At 43.0% G+C, this 22018-nt stretch overlaps 1 protein-coding gene across 5 annotated transcripts in view; it reads right to left on the bottom strand.

Annotated features, from left to right (window-relative positions):
- The window catches only part of tbc1d22a (TBC1 domain family, member 22a), a 105002-nt gene that overhangs the window by 34035 nt on the left and 48949 nt on the right, over nt 1-22018 (bottom strand). For all 5 annotated transcript variants that reach the window (XM_063906035.1, XM_063906034.1, XM_063906037.1 and 2 more), the window contains 2 exons: nt 14647-14753; nt 4034-4109 (listed from right to left, as the gene is read on the bottom strand). In XM_063906035.1, the coding sequence (XP_063762105.1) occupies nt 4034-4109; nt 14647-14753 (183 nt within the window). The remainder of the gene's footprint in view (nt 1-4033; nt 4110-14646; nt 14754-22018) is intronic.

Raw genomic sequence — 22018 nt, 5'->3', positions numbered from 1 at the left:
TGCTGTAAAAGCATAAACAAGGCGAGCTCATTAACGGCGAATGCATCACTGTGACAGATCGTAGCCTGCTGCCAAACTGAGAGGGAGAGAGTGGAACAACTTTAGACAATGTTAAATTACGCTAATGAACTTGCTCGGGCTAATATTAGCAACTTCGCCAAACACAGGGAGGGAGAGGTGCGCGGCGGGGGAGGGAATCGTTTGTCACGAAGAGTTATCTCGGCAGGACATGGAATCAAACAAAGAAAGAGACGGAATGAAGCGTTAAAACTTAGGACTTTTTAACCGTTGGATGCCGTCCAGCTGGCACCGAGCTCAGCATGCTGGGTAGTGTAGTTATGAGGGCTGAGGGAGGTCGAGGATGACATATCTCATAGACAATGATTGACTGATGAGTCTTGTCTTGCCTCCCACTGCTGGTTAAAGTTGATGACCGAGGCCACGGTGCCAGAGAAGCCTGCTCCCCACAGTGGGCTGCAGCCCGTGGCTGGTGCAGTGTGGGTGGACAGTAGGGTGTCAGAGGTCGTACAGTGACTAGTGAGCGCCTCTCAGGATTCTGCTGACGAGGCCAAGACTTCTTTTTTCCTTGCTACAAACGTAATTACAGTTACACTCTCCTTCTTCCTGTTCTGCTAACGGAGCGGCTTTATTCTCAATCTGTTCTCTGTCATATCCTTATTCTTTCACTGTGGAATATTCCTATCGCTTCATGTCTCTGTAAGTATAGTGTTCATATGTATAAAAAGAGAATGTAGTCATCGCATTTATTTGTTCTCTTGAGTAGAGCGTGAAACAAACACTGCTGTAGATAGAAATCAATCAACAGGATCCAGTTTTTATTACCAGTGCCTTTTTCTGTAACATTTATTCACCCCAAGTCAGACACCACTGTGTTTACACTAGTGCTGCATCCACTCAGAGCAGACTGGACTCTGGTTTCAGACAGAGGGTTTTGAACATTAAAGCATGGAGACATGACCAACAAGACAATTATGAAACCTGGAAATAAGCATAATAGTAATATATATAATAAGAATAATCATTTTTAAATCAAACGGAACAAAAAGCCAGGCAGTGACGAACCTCACATATACTGGACGTTTGGTACATTTCTTTTTCTTCAAATAAATGCTTGAAAAATGGTTAAAAAAGAAATGGTAAAATTGCTGTAAGGCACAATTTTGGAACAAAAAAGTGTAAATACACACAGACATGCAAACAAAATACAAGCCACAGTGTAAAAATGCTGCTACAAAAAGGAAAATTATCCTGGTCTTATTTTTAAATCAAACAAACAAGAGCTTTCTCTGCCTTTCATTATGCAATAGTCTTGAAATCCGGCAACCAGCCTTTTTATTCCCATTTTAAGTGCACACAGCACTGGGGCGTCCTCTCATTTGCATAAACACATTCACTGATGGGCAATTTGCATGTTGATGAACTTGTGCTAATGCACTCGCATTACTCGATATAAAGGAGAGATAAGGAGATCACAGGAACATTCACGGCACGTCGACAAAACGACTCGTCTTTTGAGGAAGTACACGCGCTAACATCAAACTATGCTAATGGGAGTTAGCGTCACTTATTACAAGTGGGATAATAACAGAGGGGAACAACCACAGAGAGAGACAAAGACATTTCAAAGTAAAAGCCTTACAACAAAATCACTGTTTCCAACTAAAAGCATCGAAGTAAAGGAATTAATGGGTTTGATTTTGTTTCAATCTTTCTTGTTCCATTTACTTCTAATTACACCTAGATCAATCAGCGCTTACACATTGAGACTGAAAAAACAACAAATAAAAATCAATAAATATCAAACCTCCTAATTGTTGTGTCTTTAGACTCTCGAAATCTATTCCTCATTTTATGTTTCCCGGGTTTATCACGTATTCATTCCATTAAATATTCAAAAGTTAGCGGGACGGTAAATTGGGAGGAGAATCGGGTTTAGAAGTGTGTAAAAATGGGTGACATCAAGTTACAAATATTTGTTTCCCAATGTGTTTAAAGGTATCGCAGGTAATGGATGGTGGACATATGGTCATCAAATCTGCCCATTATCTTTCAGTGAATGTGCAGTAAATGTATGTTTTCCCTGTATCAGACAAAGTGGTGCAAGACTGACAGATCAGCAATGTCCTCTCTTGACTGACCCTACTGCAAACAATAATGCAATTAAAAACACTGAGCCGAGGTCAAAAAACATCCCTCCTTCCTCCTGTATAGCATCCTCTCCTTTCCTCCCATTGGCTTAACAAATACCCCATCAACTACTAATGTCCCTGTATCGGATACCCAACTGCTAAGAGGCTGAAACATTATACCCATAGCAACAGTTAACGTGTTTTCCTTGCCTTATGGGGAAGGTTACCACCTCGCTCTAATGGATAATAATACAATCATTTTGCACAAATTTTTTCCCCAACAAATCTAAAATGAATGAGCTGCAAGTTTAAGTACCATTAGCTCTGGTAATGTAATGGATTGGAAATCTCAATAGAAACACACAAAACACATTCACACAGAGAGGAAAACAATAGCAGAAATCATAAAATCGCATCATACAAAGGGGGAATTCCATCCGGATGGACGGTATATCAGAAGCGGTGGCTAGAACATCTGTGAAAAAAGGCAGGACCTCACCCTTTATCCAACCGAACAACACTGTGGATAAACCAGAATCTGATAAGCGCTGATGGGTAATTTAGGGAAAAGATGAGAGGCCATTGTTCCCAAAACAGATGCTATGTCGACAGCGGGGCGAAAAACAATCCTGTAACACGAGATAAAAGCTATCTGTGATCTCATTAGGGGTGGTAATGTCAAGCTAGCGAGGTATAAAATGGCTCTGCCTCAACTATGATGACAGGGCACTTATGGAATAAGATACAGTAAAAATGTCAAGTCGTTTTTTATGTCTTTGCTGGGCTGTGGCGGCGCTTGGGAGGGCTTCTTTATTTTTTTCTCATTAACTTTGGTTGAAAATACACACCAACCCCCAACCCAACCCTAACCCTAGCCACACGGACCAACAATCCCACACATTGCCCTTTCTATCGGCAAGTTGTTTGCTGTCACGGTCTCACATGTAAACAGACAGGCCTGCATGTGCACGCTAACTTTCTCTGACATTCACTTTCCCCCGCACACACACGTCTATCCATTTGAATGCAGCGGGTGAGTCCTCCCTCCCTCTGGCCGGCAGAGCGGGTGACAGGATGGTTGGACAGCTTCAAGGTTAGCCAAGAACATGACCATTGTACAAAAGGCTTGCTGTGTGAGACCTTGTTCCGCACCCTGCTACCAATGCCAGTTTATTTTGGATAGAAAACATATTCACAGTTATTGTTTTGACAACGTGTAAAAGAGAAGGAGGAAACAGAAGAAGAAGAAGCGTTGCTAATTAACACTTAGGAGCTCTGTATGAGTACACTCAGTGTGCATACATTAACTTCCATCCCTCGGCAAGCCATTGTTTTTGCGCTCATAATCACCAACACGTTCACATTTCCCCCGACAGCCTGGTGTAATGACAATCAGCCATCGCGGTGTTGTGAAATTACATACCGCGGAAGAAACAAGGCGTGAAAGCAAATAGAACTTCCTGGTGTTTATCTAGTTCTAACACAATAATTCAAACTATCAAAGAGAGTGTTGAGAAAACTGTAAAGCAAAAAGAGGCAATGGAAAGATCTCTAAGAACTTTAAAACACATTCCGGCTCTTCGTGTTTACATCTGTGTAACTGCATGCTGGATTATTATTATTCCAAATTATTTTTTCGGCAACAAATTATACAAAATCCCTGTATTATTTGTAATGAAAGGGTGGAAATAAATCATTTGTTTCCAGTTTCACAAAAGAATTCAAGACAGAAAAGTGAGAAACGTTCCTGAATGAAGTTCACTATAGTAATAGTGTAATAGTTTGTGTTTTAAGGCATGATATAGCAAAATATGGCAGATATACAGAGAAGTGAATCAACTGGAAAGCTTTATGGATGGGAGAGGGATGGTTGGATGACTTACCATCAATCCTGCTGACCAGTTCCTCAAGGGCCTTGACTTTCCTCTGGATGCCTGGCTGGGCAAATGTATAGTTGTCCTGAGGAGGAGGGAAAAAAATCAGTTAGGAGTCAATATGGGCCAAGAAGGCAGAAACAAGGTAAACTATTCTGGAATATGTCATTTTTTCTACTTAAAGCATTCTGAAAGTGATTAGACGCTGGCATACTATGGCTTGCATACGTCATTACAAGTAACAAGGAGCAAAAAGTCAAATCAGTAAGTGGATTATACTTCAATGAGCACATAGCGAAAAGTGCAAGGAAAAGCAATAAAATCAAGAGCTTAGGAGATCAATCAGATCTTTGTTAAACATGAATATTTGTCACACTACTCCGTAATTTCCCAGACGAGCCGGGAAATTGAGCCCTCGTTGACTAAGCTAACGTGATTAGTTTCACATTGACGTTTTAGAGCCGTTTGGCCGGAGAGTGGGTGGGAAATTCCACATTTTCAGATTAATCCAGTGGCCATTCAAAATTTGAAGTGTGTACCAAGTGTGTTCACACCTCACACAAAGCCCATCCGAAATTAGAAAACACTGGCATGACAAAACGAGAGGGGCCTTGAAGACAAGAGCAGAAGGCTGAATTTGAATGTGGCCGAAAGAACATAACAAGTGAGCCGTGATTTGGCCAAGGCGGCAGAATCAGTGTGAAGTTGTGCAATAAGAATTGTCCAAAGAGTTCAAGGCTGTCGTTTCACTATTGTACTGTTTTAGTGGATTAAGTAGTAAAGTTTTAAAGAAAACGCATATGCCAAGTGAACAACCCGATAAATGAGGCTTGACTTTACCTGTTGAGAATTTGAATGCTTAACACGGCCACAATTTAATGAAATCCTTTAAGACTTCTCAGATTCTTTGTACTAGGTACTAGGTATGTGAGAAAAATGTGTTTTTCTCCAAGAGTTTAAGGTCATAGGTGTGATTCATGAATCATTTCTTTAACGTGTGCAAAAAAAATCAAAGATTCCAAAGAGATTACGTTACTGGTTCCTGTCAAACATGTATTTCAATTCATTCCTGGCTGCTACTGTGCTTCGACCAGCATGGACTACTCTTGGCACCATTAGCATGCTAAGCTAGGTGTAGTTTAACCAATGCTAGCCTGTAGACTCTGCCCTTCGGAGTCTGGCAAAAAAAAAGACTCGTGGTCAACCGGATGGGGATATATTTTGGATATGAGAACAATAACCAAACCTGAATATGATCCCAAGAGTGAGCATTGTCAGACAGTTGAACTTGCAGAATACAATATATATGAGATAAGCATTTTGTGTGTGTGTATGTGCGAGACACTTAAAAAACACACACACACACACAACAAGGATTACGTTTCCTTGAGGGGTCATTGCAGTGTGGCTGGAGAACAGCTGATGTGGCAAACTATCCAACAGATGGAGAGAGGGAGAGCGATGGAGGGAGAGAATGAGAAGGAGAAGGAAAGAGAAAGAGAGAGAGGGGTGGAGAAGTCATTTAGCAATAAACAGCTCCAGTTGTCCTTCAGGCTCAGCAGAACCGAGGCGAGTGTGTCCTCCTGAGTCCATCACTGGCTGGCAGGCTAGAAACCGCATTCTCTGCTGCATTTTTTATTCCATCCTCCTTCTAAAGCACCTCACACTTTTTCCATTCCTCCATAGCCGCTAAATGAATCAATACTTCTTCTTTTGCCCTCTTCTCGTAACCTACCTTTATCTCGTTCCTCCAATTGTTACATGTATCAACAAACACTGTTGTTGAGAAGTCTAGATAAATGACCCAGGAAATTGTAGGTTAGCCATACTTAGCTTATTCCACATATATCAAAATCAGTGTATATTTAAAGGTAATGGAGCGCATACATTCAGATTATTTAGAAACACTAGTCTAGTATTTCAGCTGGAAAATGTTACATATCTCAGTCTCAGTAAAAATAAATAAATCAAATTCCAAGAGATCTATTTTAAGATTGTGGTTCTCGATTTTTATTTTCTACCACACACCAGTATGGGCCACACATATCAAGTATTGTCTGGGCTATAATATTAAAGCATCCCTTTCAAAATTAAAAACATTGCAGAAGTAAACAAGCGGCTCAGTTGGAGAAATATACTCCACTTCCCCCCAGACTCTTCTCCATCACGGTTGTTCCCATTCCTCCTCCACACCCCACACTCCTTCTTGTTGTTGCCATGTGTTTAGCTCTCTGGCTTTCATTCTTTCTGTCTCCATTCCCACCACCCCGGTGTTAATGTGGTTAGTGCTAAGCAAGTGTAAGGGCCAGTAGAAGTAATTACATTTGCATTATTGAAGCTGCCGGCATTAATCAACTGCCCATCCTTCGCTCTCCCTCCCCCTTTCTCTTCCCTGACCGTTTGCATTTTCTACTTCTATAACTTCCTTTCAACTCCCTCTATACCACTTTTTCCTTCTCTCAGCCGGTCTCCTTAATGCTTTCAAACTTATTATCACACTTATTTCTGCCTTTAATGCCATGTCTCGCACTTTCCTTATTCTGTGTCTGGTTCTCTTGATCATATTTTTGCTCATACCCAATCCCTTTACCTTTCAATACATCTGTCACACTGTCTTCGCTCAACTTGTAAAATCCTTGCTTGCACGGAGCACAAAGTTTGTTTCTGTTTAAAAGGTATGCCTCATTATTCATAGTGCGGTGGTGAATCAATATATTCTGTTTGTTCTGGTGGCTTTTGTATTTGTGTCTCTTTCCTGTTTCCTGCCACACAGAGAGGTATGCATTTTATTCCATAATTTGTTATTAGAATAAAATCATGTTTGACTTGAATACAATGAAGGGAAGACGGACCCGGTAGTAAGGACAGACAGTTGATGGAACCGAACATTTTTGCTTAAATTTAAACATTTTCAACTCAGATGCCTCCCTACCACTTTGCCTTTGTTAATATATGTGTATGATTAGCGTATTCCTTTAACCTTACTGTGAATTTTATGCTACATTGTTAGCTTCTTTGCACGTTACAACCACCAACTGTGTTTGAATGGAAAAGCATTAAATTAGCAGAAAAACTAAATACTTATATCTAAAAGTTATGGATTGTTTTTCATATGTTTCCAATTTGTGTTTTCCAGAAACAAGTGCAATGAGTTAGCATTTCTAACATTAGCTCTAAAACGTCACATTGAGTGAGCTGTTTCTGCTTTAATCGCAACTAGATATGAAAAGACGAAAATGAATTTGGGTCTTGTTTGTTTTCTAAGGTGCTTATTTTCCCTCATGCATACTGCATCTCTCCCTGCTGTTCCTCTTCATCACTAATTTCCTTCCCTCTATATTACATTTCATTTCAATATTTTATTACTACATTCACCTTTATTTCCCTCTTAATCTTGCTCCTTCCCTTTCCTACTTTTGTCATTTGAATCGTTGCTTCTCTCATTCCTCCTTATCAAGTGTTTTGGATATGGTTTTATGTGTCCTCTGATTGGTTTTCTGTCTGGTGTTTGATTTTCTTCCATGCTAACTTGCATTTTATTTTATGATTGATTGCTGTCTTGAGACACATTTCTGATGAGGGTAATCTACTTCTCATTTTCCTTGTCACCTTTCTATCTTAACTGCTTCTCCTCTTCCCACACCTCTAACTCACCTCCTTTATTCCTTTTGTCCAGTTTTGCCCACTCCAATGCCTACTTCCTGTCTTTAGTCAGATCCAATATGTCGGATCTTTGATCAGCTGAGGCAACAAGAGTAAATCACCTCTCACTCTTTCTTTATTCATATATTCTCCCGCCATCTGTCCATCGACTTCACCTGACCCAGCGAGTAAATAGAACTGCCCCACTTCACGCAAAACAACATCAGACGCACGACACAAACATCAAATCTCGTGTCTCTCTTTCTCGGCCAGGTGTCAACTGCCTCTCGTTCTCGTCTTCTTTGTTCACACCGTGTGTGTCCCCCCGACCCCCCCCGTCTCTCAGTCTGCTGAATCAATAGCTCTTCACCTCTCAGTCCATTCTATTAGAGACAACAATGGCTGCATGCCGGACTTAGATTGCCTCCTATTGTTGCACAGGATGTCTATCAGCAAGCTGGTCAGAATCAACACGCGAATGCTGCCATGGCATGCGTACGTCTTATTGTGTGTGCGTGTGTGTGTGTGTGTGTGTGTGTGAGTGAGAGAGAGAGAAAGAGAGATGGAGAGATGACAGGTCACGATAAAGGGCAGACGGCTGAGGGAAACTGAAGGACAGGACAATAATCTATCATTCTCTGGTGTGTGTGTGTGTGTGTGTGTGTGTGTGTGTGTGTGTGTGTGTGTGTGTGTGTGTGTGTGTGTGTGTGTGTGTGTGTGTGTGTGTGTGTGTGTGTGTTGCAGAAAGTGATTGTATGAGCGAGATGACAGTGTGATAAGGTGTAGACAGAGGCGTAGATAATTACAGTTCTTCAGAGCTACAGGACGATTTGCCCGCTTTTGTTCTGTGGATTTTTGGGTGCGTCTCTGTCGACTTTGAGGGCACTAATCTTTAGCAGCACACGTTTGAGACACGGCAGAACCCTTAGGGTACGGCTAGTGCGATAGGTAAGCGTCGAACAAGGTCGAAGTGCAGCACTCTCGTGATGGATGTGTCTGAATTGGCGTACTTCTGGAGTTAAATGTGGTAAGTGTTTCCCAATGTGAAGTATAGCAAAGTGCACTAAATGTACCCAGATAATTTACTCATGACGTTCAAAAAGTTGAGTGTCGGGCGCTGGAAACGTTGAACTGTCGCCGTGGCTACAAAACTGGAGTGCTCATCTAGCCGTGATTCGGGGAGCTCTGGGCAACCCAGCACTGTACAAATAAAAAATACACGCGTGTTTCTTCTAAATTTGATACACATACTACTACACTAATGTCGATAAGAAGCCACTGTTGATTTATTTGGGACAACGAGAAGTCTGTAAAGTTTTGCTTCCACTGATGAATGCAATTGTTAGCTTGCTAGCTAGCTAGCAAAGACATTTATCATTTACGGTGAGAGCACAGCAGCCGTGTGGTATGTTAGGAAACACTACACCGTCGATATTCACAAACTGCCCAAGTGGGTATCGATAGTAAGACCCAACTAGAATAATATGAATAATTGAATGTATAAATGATGAAAACACACTACAAAAAAAGCATGTAAAATACACAAAGTGAGCTGAAACATAAATAGAGTACAGTATGAGTAGACAAATAGCATCATGCATTGCTTTGTTGAACTGAAACACTCAGGGCAATAACTGTGAATATTCCGCTAGTTACCACCTTCTACACCATTATTTTCCTCAAAGCATTTTCTTTGTGAAGTGGCCTGCTTTCGCAACAAACCAACCAAGGCCGATTCATTTTAACAGCAGATGTGAAAGCTTTTTTGTTACATCACAAGGAAGTCTGGGAAAGTAACTGTTGCAGAAAGTTAATCAGCACTTTCAGGCTGCCTTGGTGTATGAATTGTGACTTATAAAGAAACCTGACGTGGCTTCCATGACCCCAAACGTGATAAGCAAAAACCTGCCGTCCTGCTAACAGTGTTTTTATCCAGCATAAGGGCGCACGCTCTTTTTATTTATGCCATTCTTAACACATAAATGTCTCTTTCCATCCTTCCTAAGCCTCAGCATTTATTCTAACTTCTTCCCCTCAGCAGCTGTTACTTCCATTTCCACTGAACTCATGTAAACTAATTTAGCTAACATGAGACAACTAAGATAAAAATAAGTGGGAAAATTGTATTTCGATTCCGATTTTTTAAAAAAAGAAGTAGGCGGAGGTGTAAAGGTCTAAATTGTTATTGAAAAGTGGCTACATTTTTATGTACACCAATGTAAGGCTTGTAAGACACAAACACGTGTACAAACAAGCTGTCAAGCATCACACACACACACACACACACACACACACACACATACACACACACACACACCAGCTGGCAGATCACTCCTCCAGTGACTGTGTGACTGTGTGTGTGTGTGTGTGTGTGTGTGTGTGTGTGTGTGTGTGTGTGTGTGTGTGTGTGTGTGTGTGTGTGTGTGTGTGTGTGTGTGTGTGTGTGTGTGTGTGTGTGTGTGTGTGTGTGTGTGTGTTGAGTGACAGCCCAAGGTGACAGTAGCGGCCCCTTGGGGAAACCAGAACAGGACATGGCGTCTGGTTTGGTCTGGCTACCGTCTGCTAGACGTCGGTTCTCGGACCCCTGTTCCCATCCGAGGGAGACCCCATCTCTGGCTCGCAATGCGGAAACAGATGGTTACCTTGACAATGAGCAGGCACACTCTGATTAGCTTATGCTCATTGAGGGGAGGGGGAGGGGGGGGCTGGAGATAACTCCGACATAGAGCAGCAGGAGAGGGAGCTGTTGACCATCTATTATTTGTGTATTTTAATTAAATGCTGTTTATTTTATTCAGACAGCAAAGGGATTAACAGGATAGAAGTTACACCTAAAGATGTGAATGCTAAGCTAATGTCTAAGCCTCTGGCACATCGGTAGACCAGATCACTACTGTGGAACACCTGCCACATATCATACTTGCTAGGTCACCTGGAAAAAAAATTCAGCCACAAAGTATTTGAAAAAAAACTGAATGAATACATTTAATATGATCTGTGTCCGGCAATAGGATTGAGGTTGAATATAAAAGCCCAATCTGATAAATAATAAACATTTTCGAACCAATTTTTCATTGTGGAACAGACTACCACACCCAAACCCAAAAAAAGGGTTGCAGACATTTCCCTCTTGGACCCTCATTTGTAAAGTCTGCCATGGGTATATAAGTTCAGATCCATGGGAAATTACTCCAATAAGGGTCCTGGAATGGGAAATACATTTAAGAGACCCTGATGTAAAAGGACTAACTGCAGAATTAACATAAAAGCCAGGTTTTCATCCACTGGCTCTAAAATTGAGACCCCTTGGGGGTGGTGCTGGCAGAATAATGGACTTCTTTAACTTTTTGACTTTATTTCCCTCGCTGGGCATGGCAGGAGAGACAGCGGCATAGCTCCTACATACTGAGGATGGCAGTTATGAGCACTTCATGTTATATGCTTGTATATAGTCAGTTAAAGCCATTATACAATAATATATTATCAAATTAACCAGACATGTATAAAATCAACAGCCTGATAACGGGCAGCTCCAATTTCATTCAATGAAACGGCAAAAATTGAACAATTTTAACAAGTTAAATTAGTCATGTTAGCCAGAGGCGCTATTCAATTTAGCTCTGTACAAGACTAATTGACTGCCGGAGAGACTGGGGTTACATTAGGGTCAAATTAGCAGAGGTGTGTTGCAAATGGGAAGATGTATTGATCTGTAGAGACGACATTTACTGTTTCGTCTTCTTATCTTATGTTTAGCTGCCATTTCCAATTCACCATCACTCTGAGAGGGTAGTTTATGTATTGGTTTAAAGGAAGAAAAGCACTAAATGGATCACATGGCTGGGTAATCAGAGACAATAATAAACACTGGCCCATTTGAACATTACGAATGTCTGGATTTCCAGAGTAGTAGTTCAGCCTTGTTTTTTGATCGTCAGACTCTGTGTGGCAGTCTGTTTGATGTGTAAATGTGGTGTAGAGGGCTGTGTGCTGCTATCTTGTTGATGTTGTTGAAAACACACACACACACAACAGCGCAAGTCTATTTAGCAGTGGCTTCCAGGTCATGCGAGGACAAGAGAATGGCTGTCTTCACTCATTTATCCCTGAAACTGTCACTCAGCGTCTGCTGAAGTGTTTCTGACGTAGGGTGTGTAGAGTGGATGTCAGCATAGACCACAGCTCTAAATAAACCAATAATACACGCATAACATTTTTTGCTGTGCACACTCCAACATTTGCAACATTTATGTGCTTTTGAAGCATGAAAATGAACAAAAACATCCACCTAAAGAAAGGCTTTCTGTATGGGTTGTTCTCATTTTGACTTCGCTTGGTATCTACGGATATTCTATTAACATACGTATCCCCGCCTGTCCCTTTGCAGGAGGGTGCTGCCAATTAAAGCAGCTGCTCATTAGAGAAGCTGCTTAAGTGAATTGACAGCCAGCATAGCCCCGTTCACTTTTAGGTGGGATAGAGGCATGGCAGTGAGACACTAAAAACCAAAGCTAATGGCCAATTAACTGTATTAAAAATAAAGGAAAACTTTCAAAAGTGTTTTCCGCTGTACACCTGGTAATTATACACCAGCTGTGTCCCCAGGACGAATGGGAGAATTGTTTTCTTCTCAACGTTTTCCAACCAGTTTCTTTTAATACTTCAGGCAAATTGGTCCAAAACAAGTGGACAACGGATATTACCCGGTGCTCATAAGGCAGTGATGAAATGTAATTGCATGGGCAGACTTCTTTTTCTCCAAGCCCCCCAAACCCCCACCTCCGGGCCCTCAGTTAAGTGTAATAGTGTATAGTGGATGTGAGAGGGTTTGAGACGAGGTCAGAGCAGGGATCAGCGACTAATTATGGTGCCGAGGCACTCAGCCTCCGTCAGATTGTTTAGAAAGCATTAGGGGGGAAACATGGGCTTCCCTGGTGCATTGCACGTAATTAGTTTGGAGCCAAGGTCACAAACAAACTCAAGCGTGGGGACAAACAATGCGGCGTACACACACACACGCTCTATTCTTCTCCTTTACTTCCCCTGCTCTCAAGCTTCTCTCCGTCTCGCTCTCTCAGGGGCAACAAGGCACAGCGTCTATTAATTTCCTTAATGAATAGCCGACCAATTGATAGTTATTTATGGATGATCACTTCTTATGCACAACACATGCTCCATACTGTTCATTAGCTCTAATGTAGGACCGGGCCATATATGGAGTTTCACAATATGACGTTTATTTTATTGCTCAAATGTATGAAACAACGTAAAACATTTAAAACAGGCCCTCTCTTTTCAATACAATGTTCCTCCACCATTACATTTTGGCCGCACAACAATAAGCATCTGTCCTAATCACTACATTCAAAGACCAACTGCTGCAGCCATTCTTTTAACTGTTGTTTTAGATTAGGGTCGTTGACCTGACTGTGGAAGACTTGGTAGATGCTTTTTTTTTTACTGTGCCAGGATGCAATGAATACAGTACAGTAGCTATGACAACCACCAACATGCCATTACGATTTGAACCAAACAGGCTTCTCTTAATAACGTTAAGTCCCGCTCCTGCAGATACACTCTGTACGACATCAGGAGGATACAGTATGTCCCCTAATGACCCAGAAGGCAACGCAGGTCCTGGTCCAGACTCATTTCACGCCTTGACTCCTGCAGCTCCCTCCAGGCAGGTCTACCTGCAAGTGCCATCCCACCTCTACAGCTAATCCAGATTGCAGCAGCTTGACTGCTCTTTAACCTCACAGATTTCTCCCACACTACACCGATCCTGCCTGTTCGCTATTCTGGCTCCAAAATGGTAGAACAAGCTTCCCACTAATATCAGGACGGCAACAAATACAAACATGGCATTATTGTTAACTCATGCACCAGCACTTACAAGGGTTCAGCTAATTTGAAGTGGATATTTGAGGTGTTCTGAGTTGTAATCTTTACGGTTTATTGTACTTTATTGAAAGCGGTTAATGTCAAACTGTAATAAAATGTGGCGGAAAGTTGACGTATTTTGCTGAGGAACAAAGTTTCTTGCATTTCCTGACAGCGGAAATAGGATCTAAAAGAAGTTGTGCTTTAATCCAGCATGTGGTAATAACAGATTTTAAGACCAAGGCCAAATTGAGGATGGTAAATCGAGGTGCAAATCTATCCGGCAGCCCAGGCAGGCACGTTAAGAATTGACAGATGGCTCAACCATGACCGCTGAGAGCGAGGTCGATTAAGAGAGCTGCTGGGCAAAAAGGGTTTTGGGGTAAGAAATGATGAAACAAAATGTAGTGTGCAATTATGTGCTTACGAGACTCCCGCACCTGCTTTAGAATATGCAAGACAATCACAATTCTTAAACCCACACAAGAAAAGCCAATTCATACAAACCACTCAGCGTAAGAGACTTCCTGTTGGCTTTAAAACCGAAAGGAATACAAGACCAATCTGTACTTAAAACTACTTCTCACACAAAAAAAGTACTACGTATACCATACTCTTATTCTGGCTTACATAATAATGAGAATAATGATTCAAAATGTATGAATCCATCCCATATCGCACTCGAGATATTGCAATAGTCGTAATTAGCTATTGGTCCGGAGATCTCACCCCCCTATTATCATCTGAGCCACCTCGTATAAATCTAAACAGGCTTTAGTGGCTATACTGCACGCCGGTAGCACACTTCCTGCCAAGTGCAAACAGGTGGAGAAGTGAAGTAAACAAATTGGAAGTGATAAGACCACTTATATCCATTAAGACTAGATCAGAGGAGCAGGGATCCATGCCAAACGGAGCTTTAAAAGAGCTTGGAAGAGAGAAAAATAAATAAATGGGTTAGAGAAACTACATCTAATGGCGGGCAGTGGGAGTGAGCAAGTACAGTATGCTGGTATACAAGTATAAAACCATACGAGGGCATTTTATCAGTTTGTTCTGAGACAACCTAGGTCTTTTCAACAGACACACACACTTACCTGGATGCCATCCAGCAGTTTGCTCATGCACCAGAAGCTGTCAGCCTCGATGTTCCTCAGAGCCTCTTCCTGGAGACTGGACACGTCAAAGTTTTCCACTTCCTCCTCTAGAGTAGACAAAAGGAGAACAGACGGAGAGAGTGTGAAATAAGCACTGCTGGGGAAAGAGATGGACAGCAGAAATACATTTTTAAAAAGAGCTAGGAAGGAATCGGGGAAAGCATGAAAGTAGAGCCATCGTCGTATGCCCACCACTCAGAGGGGAAGAAGAACATCAGGTGCAGAAGGAGGACAAATTAAAGAGGGAGAGAGTGGAAGCAAGGGGAGAGGTTATGAAAAAGAGGAATGAAGATGCTGACAAACTGGAGAAGGAAATAAAGTATAGGGATGAAGCCGGCCCGGGTTTGATTCCCGACCCGTGGTCCTTCCCGGATCCCACCCCGACTCTCTCTCCCACTTTCCTGTAACTGTCCACTGTCCTATCCGATTAAAGGCAAAAAGCCCCCAAAAATAACTTTAAGTCAGCAAAATGATTACCGTCTGTGGCACAACCTTTTTCTCTGGCTACTTTAGGCACACACACACACACACACACAACATAATGTACCCTTTTGAAAGTCAGGAACAGTGAGAGTGTTTCACTTACTCTTTAGGACAAACAAACAAACTGATGCAACTTATTTTCCATCTTTGAACCTGTTGAATCAGAATCATGTCAGCAACTTTTTAATGAGTTGTCCTTTTACTTCCCAATCTTATCTTATATTTACTGTATTTCTATCACTTTATATTTTATGTTTGTGGTCGTTTGTTTCCATTTTTCATTTGCTTCAGCCATTCATTCAACAGCTGTAAAAAATAACATTGAGGTAACGAAGGTAGGTAAGAATGCAACAGGGCATCGGCCAATCTGAGCCCTTCTTTCTGTCATTAGCACATCAGCAAATAAGGTGACGTGCGCCGAGGGTAGTGATTGAATTTCACCTGTTTAGCGAGGCTATGTGACTGCTGCAGACGTGTCGTGAGACTTGCGAATGTGCGTCACCATTCCATATATATATATATATATATATATGTGTGTGATATTTGTATAATCAAAGCGCTCTTGGTATTGTTGAGTGTTGTACCATATTTGACACTGTAATAAAACTAAGACCCGTCCGGGACGCACTCTTCAGATATGGCTCTTGTCTCATATTTTCTCGCAACAGCAGTTTGTGTTACCCGTCATTTATTAGGCGAACAAAATCTGAATTATGTCTGTCATTTCTGAAGGATTATAACACTGACTGAGTCCATCTACGGTAACTTTAAAGTTCGAAACAACTGCAGAAGGATCACATTGCTGCAGGTTGTCCTCCTGCTGAGAGTTTTGACATCTAATCACTTCCCCTCCATCGGCCAAATTGACCAATGAGACATCTGGAATTGGTGCATCCCTAAAAGAAAGTGATGCCTTGTAAATATACCCTGCAGAATACTATACTGACATGTCCTAAAACGCACTGCAGACTAGACAAAAGGAAACAATTTCCAAGCAGGGAGCACCCCGAGTTCCCAGTCATCTCTAGTGGGTAACTTCAACGACGGGTGTCATCAGATGTCATTAACGGCAGCAGTGTGTGACGGACTGCAGGGGCTTTGACGGGCTTCTGACAAGCCTCTGACAGCCAGTGGAGAGGAGATGGGACGAGACTGATTAACAATGATCTACAGAGAATAGGAAAGAGGAGAGAGGGGGGCCAGAGACAGAGAGGAAAGTGCTTATATGTGGTCTAAAAATCTCAACAAAAAAAAGTGAGGCATTTGTGTGAGTTTCTGCATTACTAATACACACTCGCATATACACAGGACCTGGCAGCTCTGCTTGGTATCCTTGGCAACCCCGGTGGAATGTTGTCAAGGTTGTAATGAGCATGCTCAGTCTGACAGACCGACAGACCGACAGACAGACCGACAGACCGACAGACCGACAGACCGACAGACCGACAGACAGCTGCAAAGCCTGTAACAATTAGGCAGTATATGTGTGTGTGTAAGTGCGTGTGTGCCATGCAGGCACTCTCATCATTGTCTTGTCCGCTTGAAGTCAGGTAAGGATTAATAGCAGAAAGAGAGGCTATGGTTCCTTCATTTCAGCGAGACCTTTCATCCCATCATACCCGGGTAGATCAAGGTGTCCAGAAATTGTGCTCGCATGGCCGCCAGATCTTTAATACCAGATATGGAAGTGGTAAGGGGCTGGATTATGATTCGATGTCAGTGTTCATTCTAGAGATGCTGAATGAGAAGGAAAATGCAATACAGCAGGATATACTGTACAATATAGCCATTTTTACCGCAAAAATAAAGAGATACGATCTGATCAAATTGTTGGGATGGAAAACCCCAAATATTTCTCCTCAGTTTAAAATCGGGACTACGGAAGAAGTCAACCACAATCAACTGAGGATAAATGGCGAGTTGGAGCAGCTGTCGTATCGGCAAAGAGACAAAAGTGGCTGCCATCTGATCACTTTGAAGTCAGTATTTAGTCTGAAAGCATCTCTATAGTGATGCAGGAAAACAATCAACACATGAAAGCGGCCCTCTCTCTCTGGGCAACACTGATGCCATTAAATTTGTAGTTGAAACGATTAATTGCAAACAGGCCGACTGGCATTCCGCATGGTGTCGTTGCTGATTAACGAGGTGGTGAGAGTGCCACTGCTCCGCCATTCTGGGGGAACCTCCCCCCTCCCTCTACCTCTCACGAGTATCCCAAAGTCTCAAATCAGTCTTTGTCGAGGCTAAAGCGTCACTGTCGGGCTCCGGTCCAATCCTAGACCTTGACTCTGGAGGAGATTAGAAGGGACGGCTTCCAAGAGTCCAGTGGTCGCACTGGAATTAGCCATTGCTCATCACAATAACAAGGACACACAAGAGGAAAGGCTAAGAGGAGGTACTGGAACCAGTAAGCCTGGATCACAATGCAACAGTGCCCCCTTTGATTGCTGGTGGAACTAAGCAGCTTTGCACTGATTAGTGCTTAGAAACAGTTCAAGCTAGGTCATCACTCACTTTCATGGCCAGGTGGTCCAAACAGCTCTTTCTGTTCAATGTGAAAAGGATATAATAATCAAAGCTGTGGGGTGGAGTCTGATAATACAACAACCTTCAGCTTTCAGGGTCCTTCAACGTGGCGTGTTTTGGTGACATACATAACAAGAAAAGCAACATTAGGTCACCTTGATTGCTTCAAAAGTCCTCCGTTGACCAGCTTTCAAAAAAAGAAATTGTTAACACTAGACTCATGCCTCAGTAGAAATGCCTTCAAGATATTCTCTTGGTGATTACTTCTGCAGCGTTGCCACCACACCAAGGAACCACTCACAATACATCTCTGGGAAAATGATCCGTGTCTCAATAGAAATGCTTCACAAATAAGATCCTTGGGAATTCACTGGAGCTTCAGTGAGACTTGCGTCGGAGAACAGGAGTCTATGTGGCTTTAGTTCTGTTTGAGATGTGCCTCAACAATAACCTTTTGCCAAATAACATTCTGGGGTTCTTCAGAGGAAGAGTTTGGAACAAGCTCACCTTTGCAGGAGAAGAGAACTCAAGTTCTCATGCCTGAGAGTAAACAAGAAACGCGTAGGCCTCTGAACACGGGCGTTTGGTGATTTAATTGTCAGAAGAGAGCAGGGGCACGCACGACAGATTTGGAGAGAGAGCAAAGGAGCATCGTGTGCTACAGATACATTTATGAAAACACATGTGCAACATTTGATTCCAAATCGATAAATTGGTTGCTTGAAGGCGAGAATCAAAGGTTCATTTTAAATTAACAACCCAAATTTAAGTAACAATTGTATCATTACTAGACATAGGTTGTGTTCGGCCGCTTCCTATCTGCTCTCCACCATCAATCCACCGTCTCCATGTCTTTAAAAACATCGCCTCTTGAACTCTCTTCTGGTACATCAATGCTTTTCCTCTCATTCTACTGTCATCTCTTCTGTTGCTTTTGCTACCCCTGCCTCTCCAACGTTCTCTTTCCGCCTCCCCTACCCCCTTCCCTCATTTCCCATTCGCCACACAGCCAGTTTCCTGCCAGGCCGCGGGGCTGATTTCCTGTTTGTCCTGGCGCAGGGGGCAACTTGTCCAGAGAGACCAACTGCTAGGTCGCTGCCAGCTGTGAGTACTTGGCACAGCTTGGCATGCAGAGCCGGGTTACACCTCCAGAGACACACACACACACACAATTGCGCCAGCGCTGCCATCTGCCCTCTACAACTATGGGCCACAAGGTAATGTGATGTAAGATGATAAACGAGCTAGTTTAGCCTGATGTAATCATAAAGTGTGTGTGGTTGTGTGTGTTAGTGTTCTGAGAATGGGTGTGTGTCTTTGCAGACAGCAATTGGCAATAAAGAACAGTCCCGTTTGACAACCTTCTGTTGGTTCCGATTAATCACAAGTGAACCTGAGTTGTAGAACGCCAGAGAGCGAGGATGATGTAACAAGATTCCACCCTCCGAAGCTCATAAGATACCACGAAGCGGTGCGGTCATTACTTAGAATGTACACCGGCGGGTCGGGTGGTAATGAATCAAATAAGTTATAATTTGGTTGCTGAATCCAAACATCCACCTTCAGAATGACACCCAAGTGACACAGGCTTGACACCTGAAAAACGAGACACATGTATTACTTCCTCGCACACACGCACACGCACACACACACACACACACACACACACACACACACACACACACACACACACAATCACACACACACACCTTGGAATTAGGCTTCTGCAACTCAAATGATTTCCCCGCTGTAGCACAATTAGTGTGATAACACCACTGTTAATGAGAGCGGGGCACTTTCCGGAGAGGTGGCGTTCGTACTGTCGGATAATTACGACGAGACTCGACCTGGCAGACCTGGCGTCATCAACACAACGACATCAAAAGATATAAGAGCGCTACCATGACGGAATTATGGCTGTGTGAGAATCAAGATGTGAGGATACAGCTGCAGGTGAAGGAAGCTGGGGACAGGAGAGCAAGAGAGACGTTGGAAGGGGAGACAGACGAACGGAGGGGTCATCTCCAGAGTAGTTTCCATAAAAGAAATAAATGGAACATTATCCAGTGTCTTCATTTCATAGTTCTTGGAAGTTGCAGCGTTTCTCTTCAAAGTACACCACTAAGCTTACTCATTGAACTCCAGTCTCGCCAGCGATAAGGAAGGCTCTCGGCTATCAAATTTACACAATCGCTCCAACAATGCTCTCATCTTCCGCTATCTGAACCATAAGCCGTGTGTCCATACATCAAACAGCAGGCCCTACAGCTGTTGGCGAGATAATGTAAGTCCTTGACATTAAATAAAATACAGCTATTAATACCGCATCTGCCTGTGTGCAGACACATAATGATCCACTTGCCCCGAGGAAAGATGGCGTCTTGTGTGAGGAAGTGTGTTATGTTGAGTAAGGCTACCGCATCCCATTAACTGTTGCTACTGCTGCCAATATCCACACCACATCCCTCTTAATCAGCCCCCCCCCTCCCCCCTCACATTGGCCTGTGGGATGTTTGTACAGCACAGATGTGTGTGAAACGTGTGATTCAACATGTGTGCAGCTGGCGACAATTGTGTAACCATGGCAATGCCAGAGAGACGCAACATTGCCTGGGAACACGATTTGGTCGTTGTTTTCACACTTTTTTTCCCTAACAACTTAATTGTGATCCAAAGTACATGTGTAGGGCAATCTAAAAAACCCTTTTTGCTCAGAAAGGTTGCCAAATTATCTTTGCATATAAGAGAAAATGAACCGAATAAAATAAAATGAATTGTCTTTTTTAATCATACAGATGTTCATGTTTAATACACTGATTGTTCTATGTGAATTATCCACCCTTTTGAAAAATGAAGTTCAGATTACTTTTCAAAAAGTAACGCAAATACTTTGAACCATATGGGAATTGAGGTAGAGAAGGTCTAATGCAGGCGTATTCGACTAAAATTCAACGAGGTCCAGTTAGAGAAAATGTCCTCAAGCAAAGGTCCGCAACATCAAAATGTCTAACTGGCGTTGTGAATGAGTGTGATATTCATTAGCTGTGACCTAGTAGCTGTATCAACGTCTGCATGTAATCAACAACTGACTGTCTCATCACACAAACAAAGTACAATTCAAAAACAACAATATTTATGGTCACTTGAACTCTACAGATATACAGTATAATACCGTAGATATGTGTAATGATCCGCTCGGGCTGCATCTCAAATAAAATAGAGAAAATAAATAAGATAGCTTTTGGAAATGTGTGCACCTTAGCAGCTTGAGTTTCCCTTTCTCTTTCTTAACTGTTTCAGCCCCTTATATAATATATCAGTCCGAACACATTATAACAATTGAACAGTTTTAAGGTTTGTCTTTCTGTCCCTCTTATATTCCACTCCCTCACTGACTATCTTCTGTTCAGTGAGAGGACTGAGCTCTAGCCTGTCCGGCCAGGATCTTAAATCCGGGCTGAAATGGTGTCAGGGCCATTCTCATACACATGTGAAGGTGCTCATTGGTGCTCCACTCACCGCCTTCTCTCTCTGTCTCCCGCTAACTGTCTCTCCACTCACCGCCTTCTCTCTCGGTCTCCCGCTAACTGTCTCTCCACTCACCGCCTTCTCTCTCTGTCTCCCGCTAACTGTGTCTCCACTCACCGCCTTCTCTCTCTGTCTCCCGCTAACTGTCTCTCCACTCACCGCCTTCTCTCTCGGTCTCCCGCTAACTGTCTCTCCACTCACCGCCTTCTCTCTCTGTCTCCCGCTAACTGTCTCTCCACTCACCGCCTTCTCTCTCTGTCTCCCGCTAACTGTCTCTCCACTCACCGCCTTCTCTCTCTGTCTCCCGCTAACTGTCTCTCCACTCACCGCCTTCTCTCTCGGTCTCCCGCTAACTGTCTCTCCACTCACCGCCTTCTCTCTCTGTCTCCCGCTAACTGTGTCTCCACTCACCGCCTTCTCTCTCTGTCTCCCGCTAACTGTCTCTCCACTCACCGCCTTCTCTCTCTGTCTCCCGCTAACTGTCTCTCCACTCACCGCCTTCTCTCTCTGTCTCCCGCTAACTGTCTCTCCACTCACCGCCTTCTCTCTCTGTCTCCCGCTAACTGTCTCTCCACTCACCGCCTTCTCTCTCGGTCTCCCGCTAACTGTCTCTCCACTCACTCGTCTTCTCTCTCCCGTTGACTCGTCTCTTCACTCACTCTTCTGTCTGCCTTCTCTCTCTCTCTGTCTCCCGCGAAGTTCTCTCTTCTTCTTGTGTTTAACTCCCTGTATCGCTCACTCGTCTCTTTCACCTCCGGTTGGCGCCGGTTAA

Source organism: Eleginops maclovinus, chromosome 17 (assembly GCF_036324505.1).
Source record: "Eleginops maclovinus isolate JMC-PN-2008 ecotype Puerto Natales chromosome 17, JC_Emac_rtc_rv5, whole genome shotgun sequence".
NCBI lineage: Eukaryota > Metazoa > Chordata > Actinopteri > Perciformes > Eleginopidae > Eleginops > Eleginops maclovinus.
The sequence above is the reverse complement of the archived record's forward strand: the minus strand, read 5'-3'. Positions and strand labels throughout refer to the sequence as shown.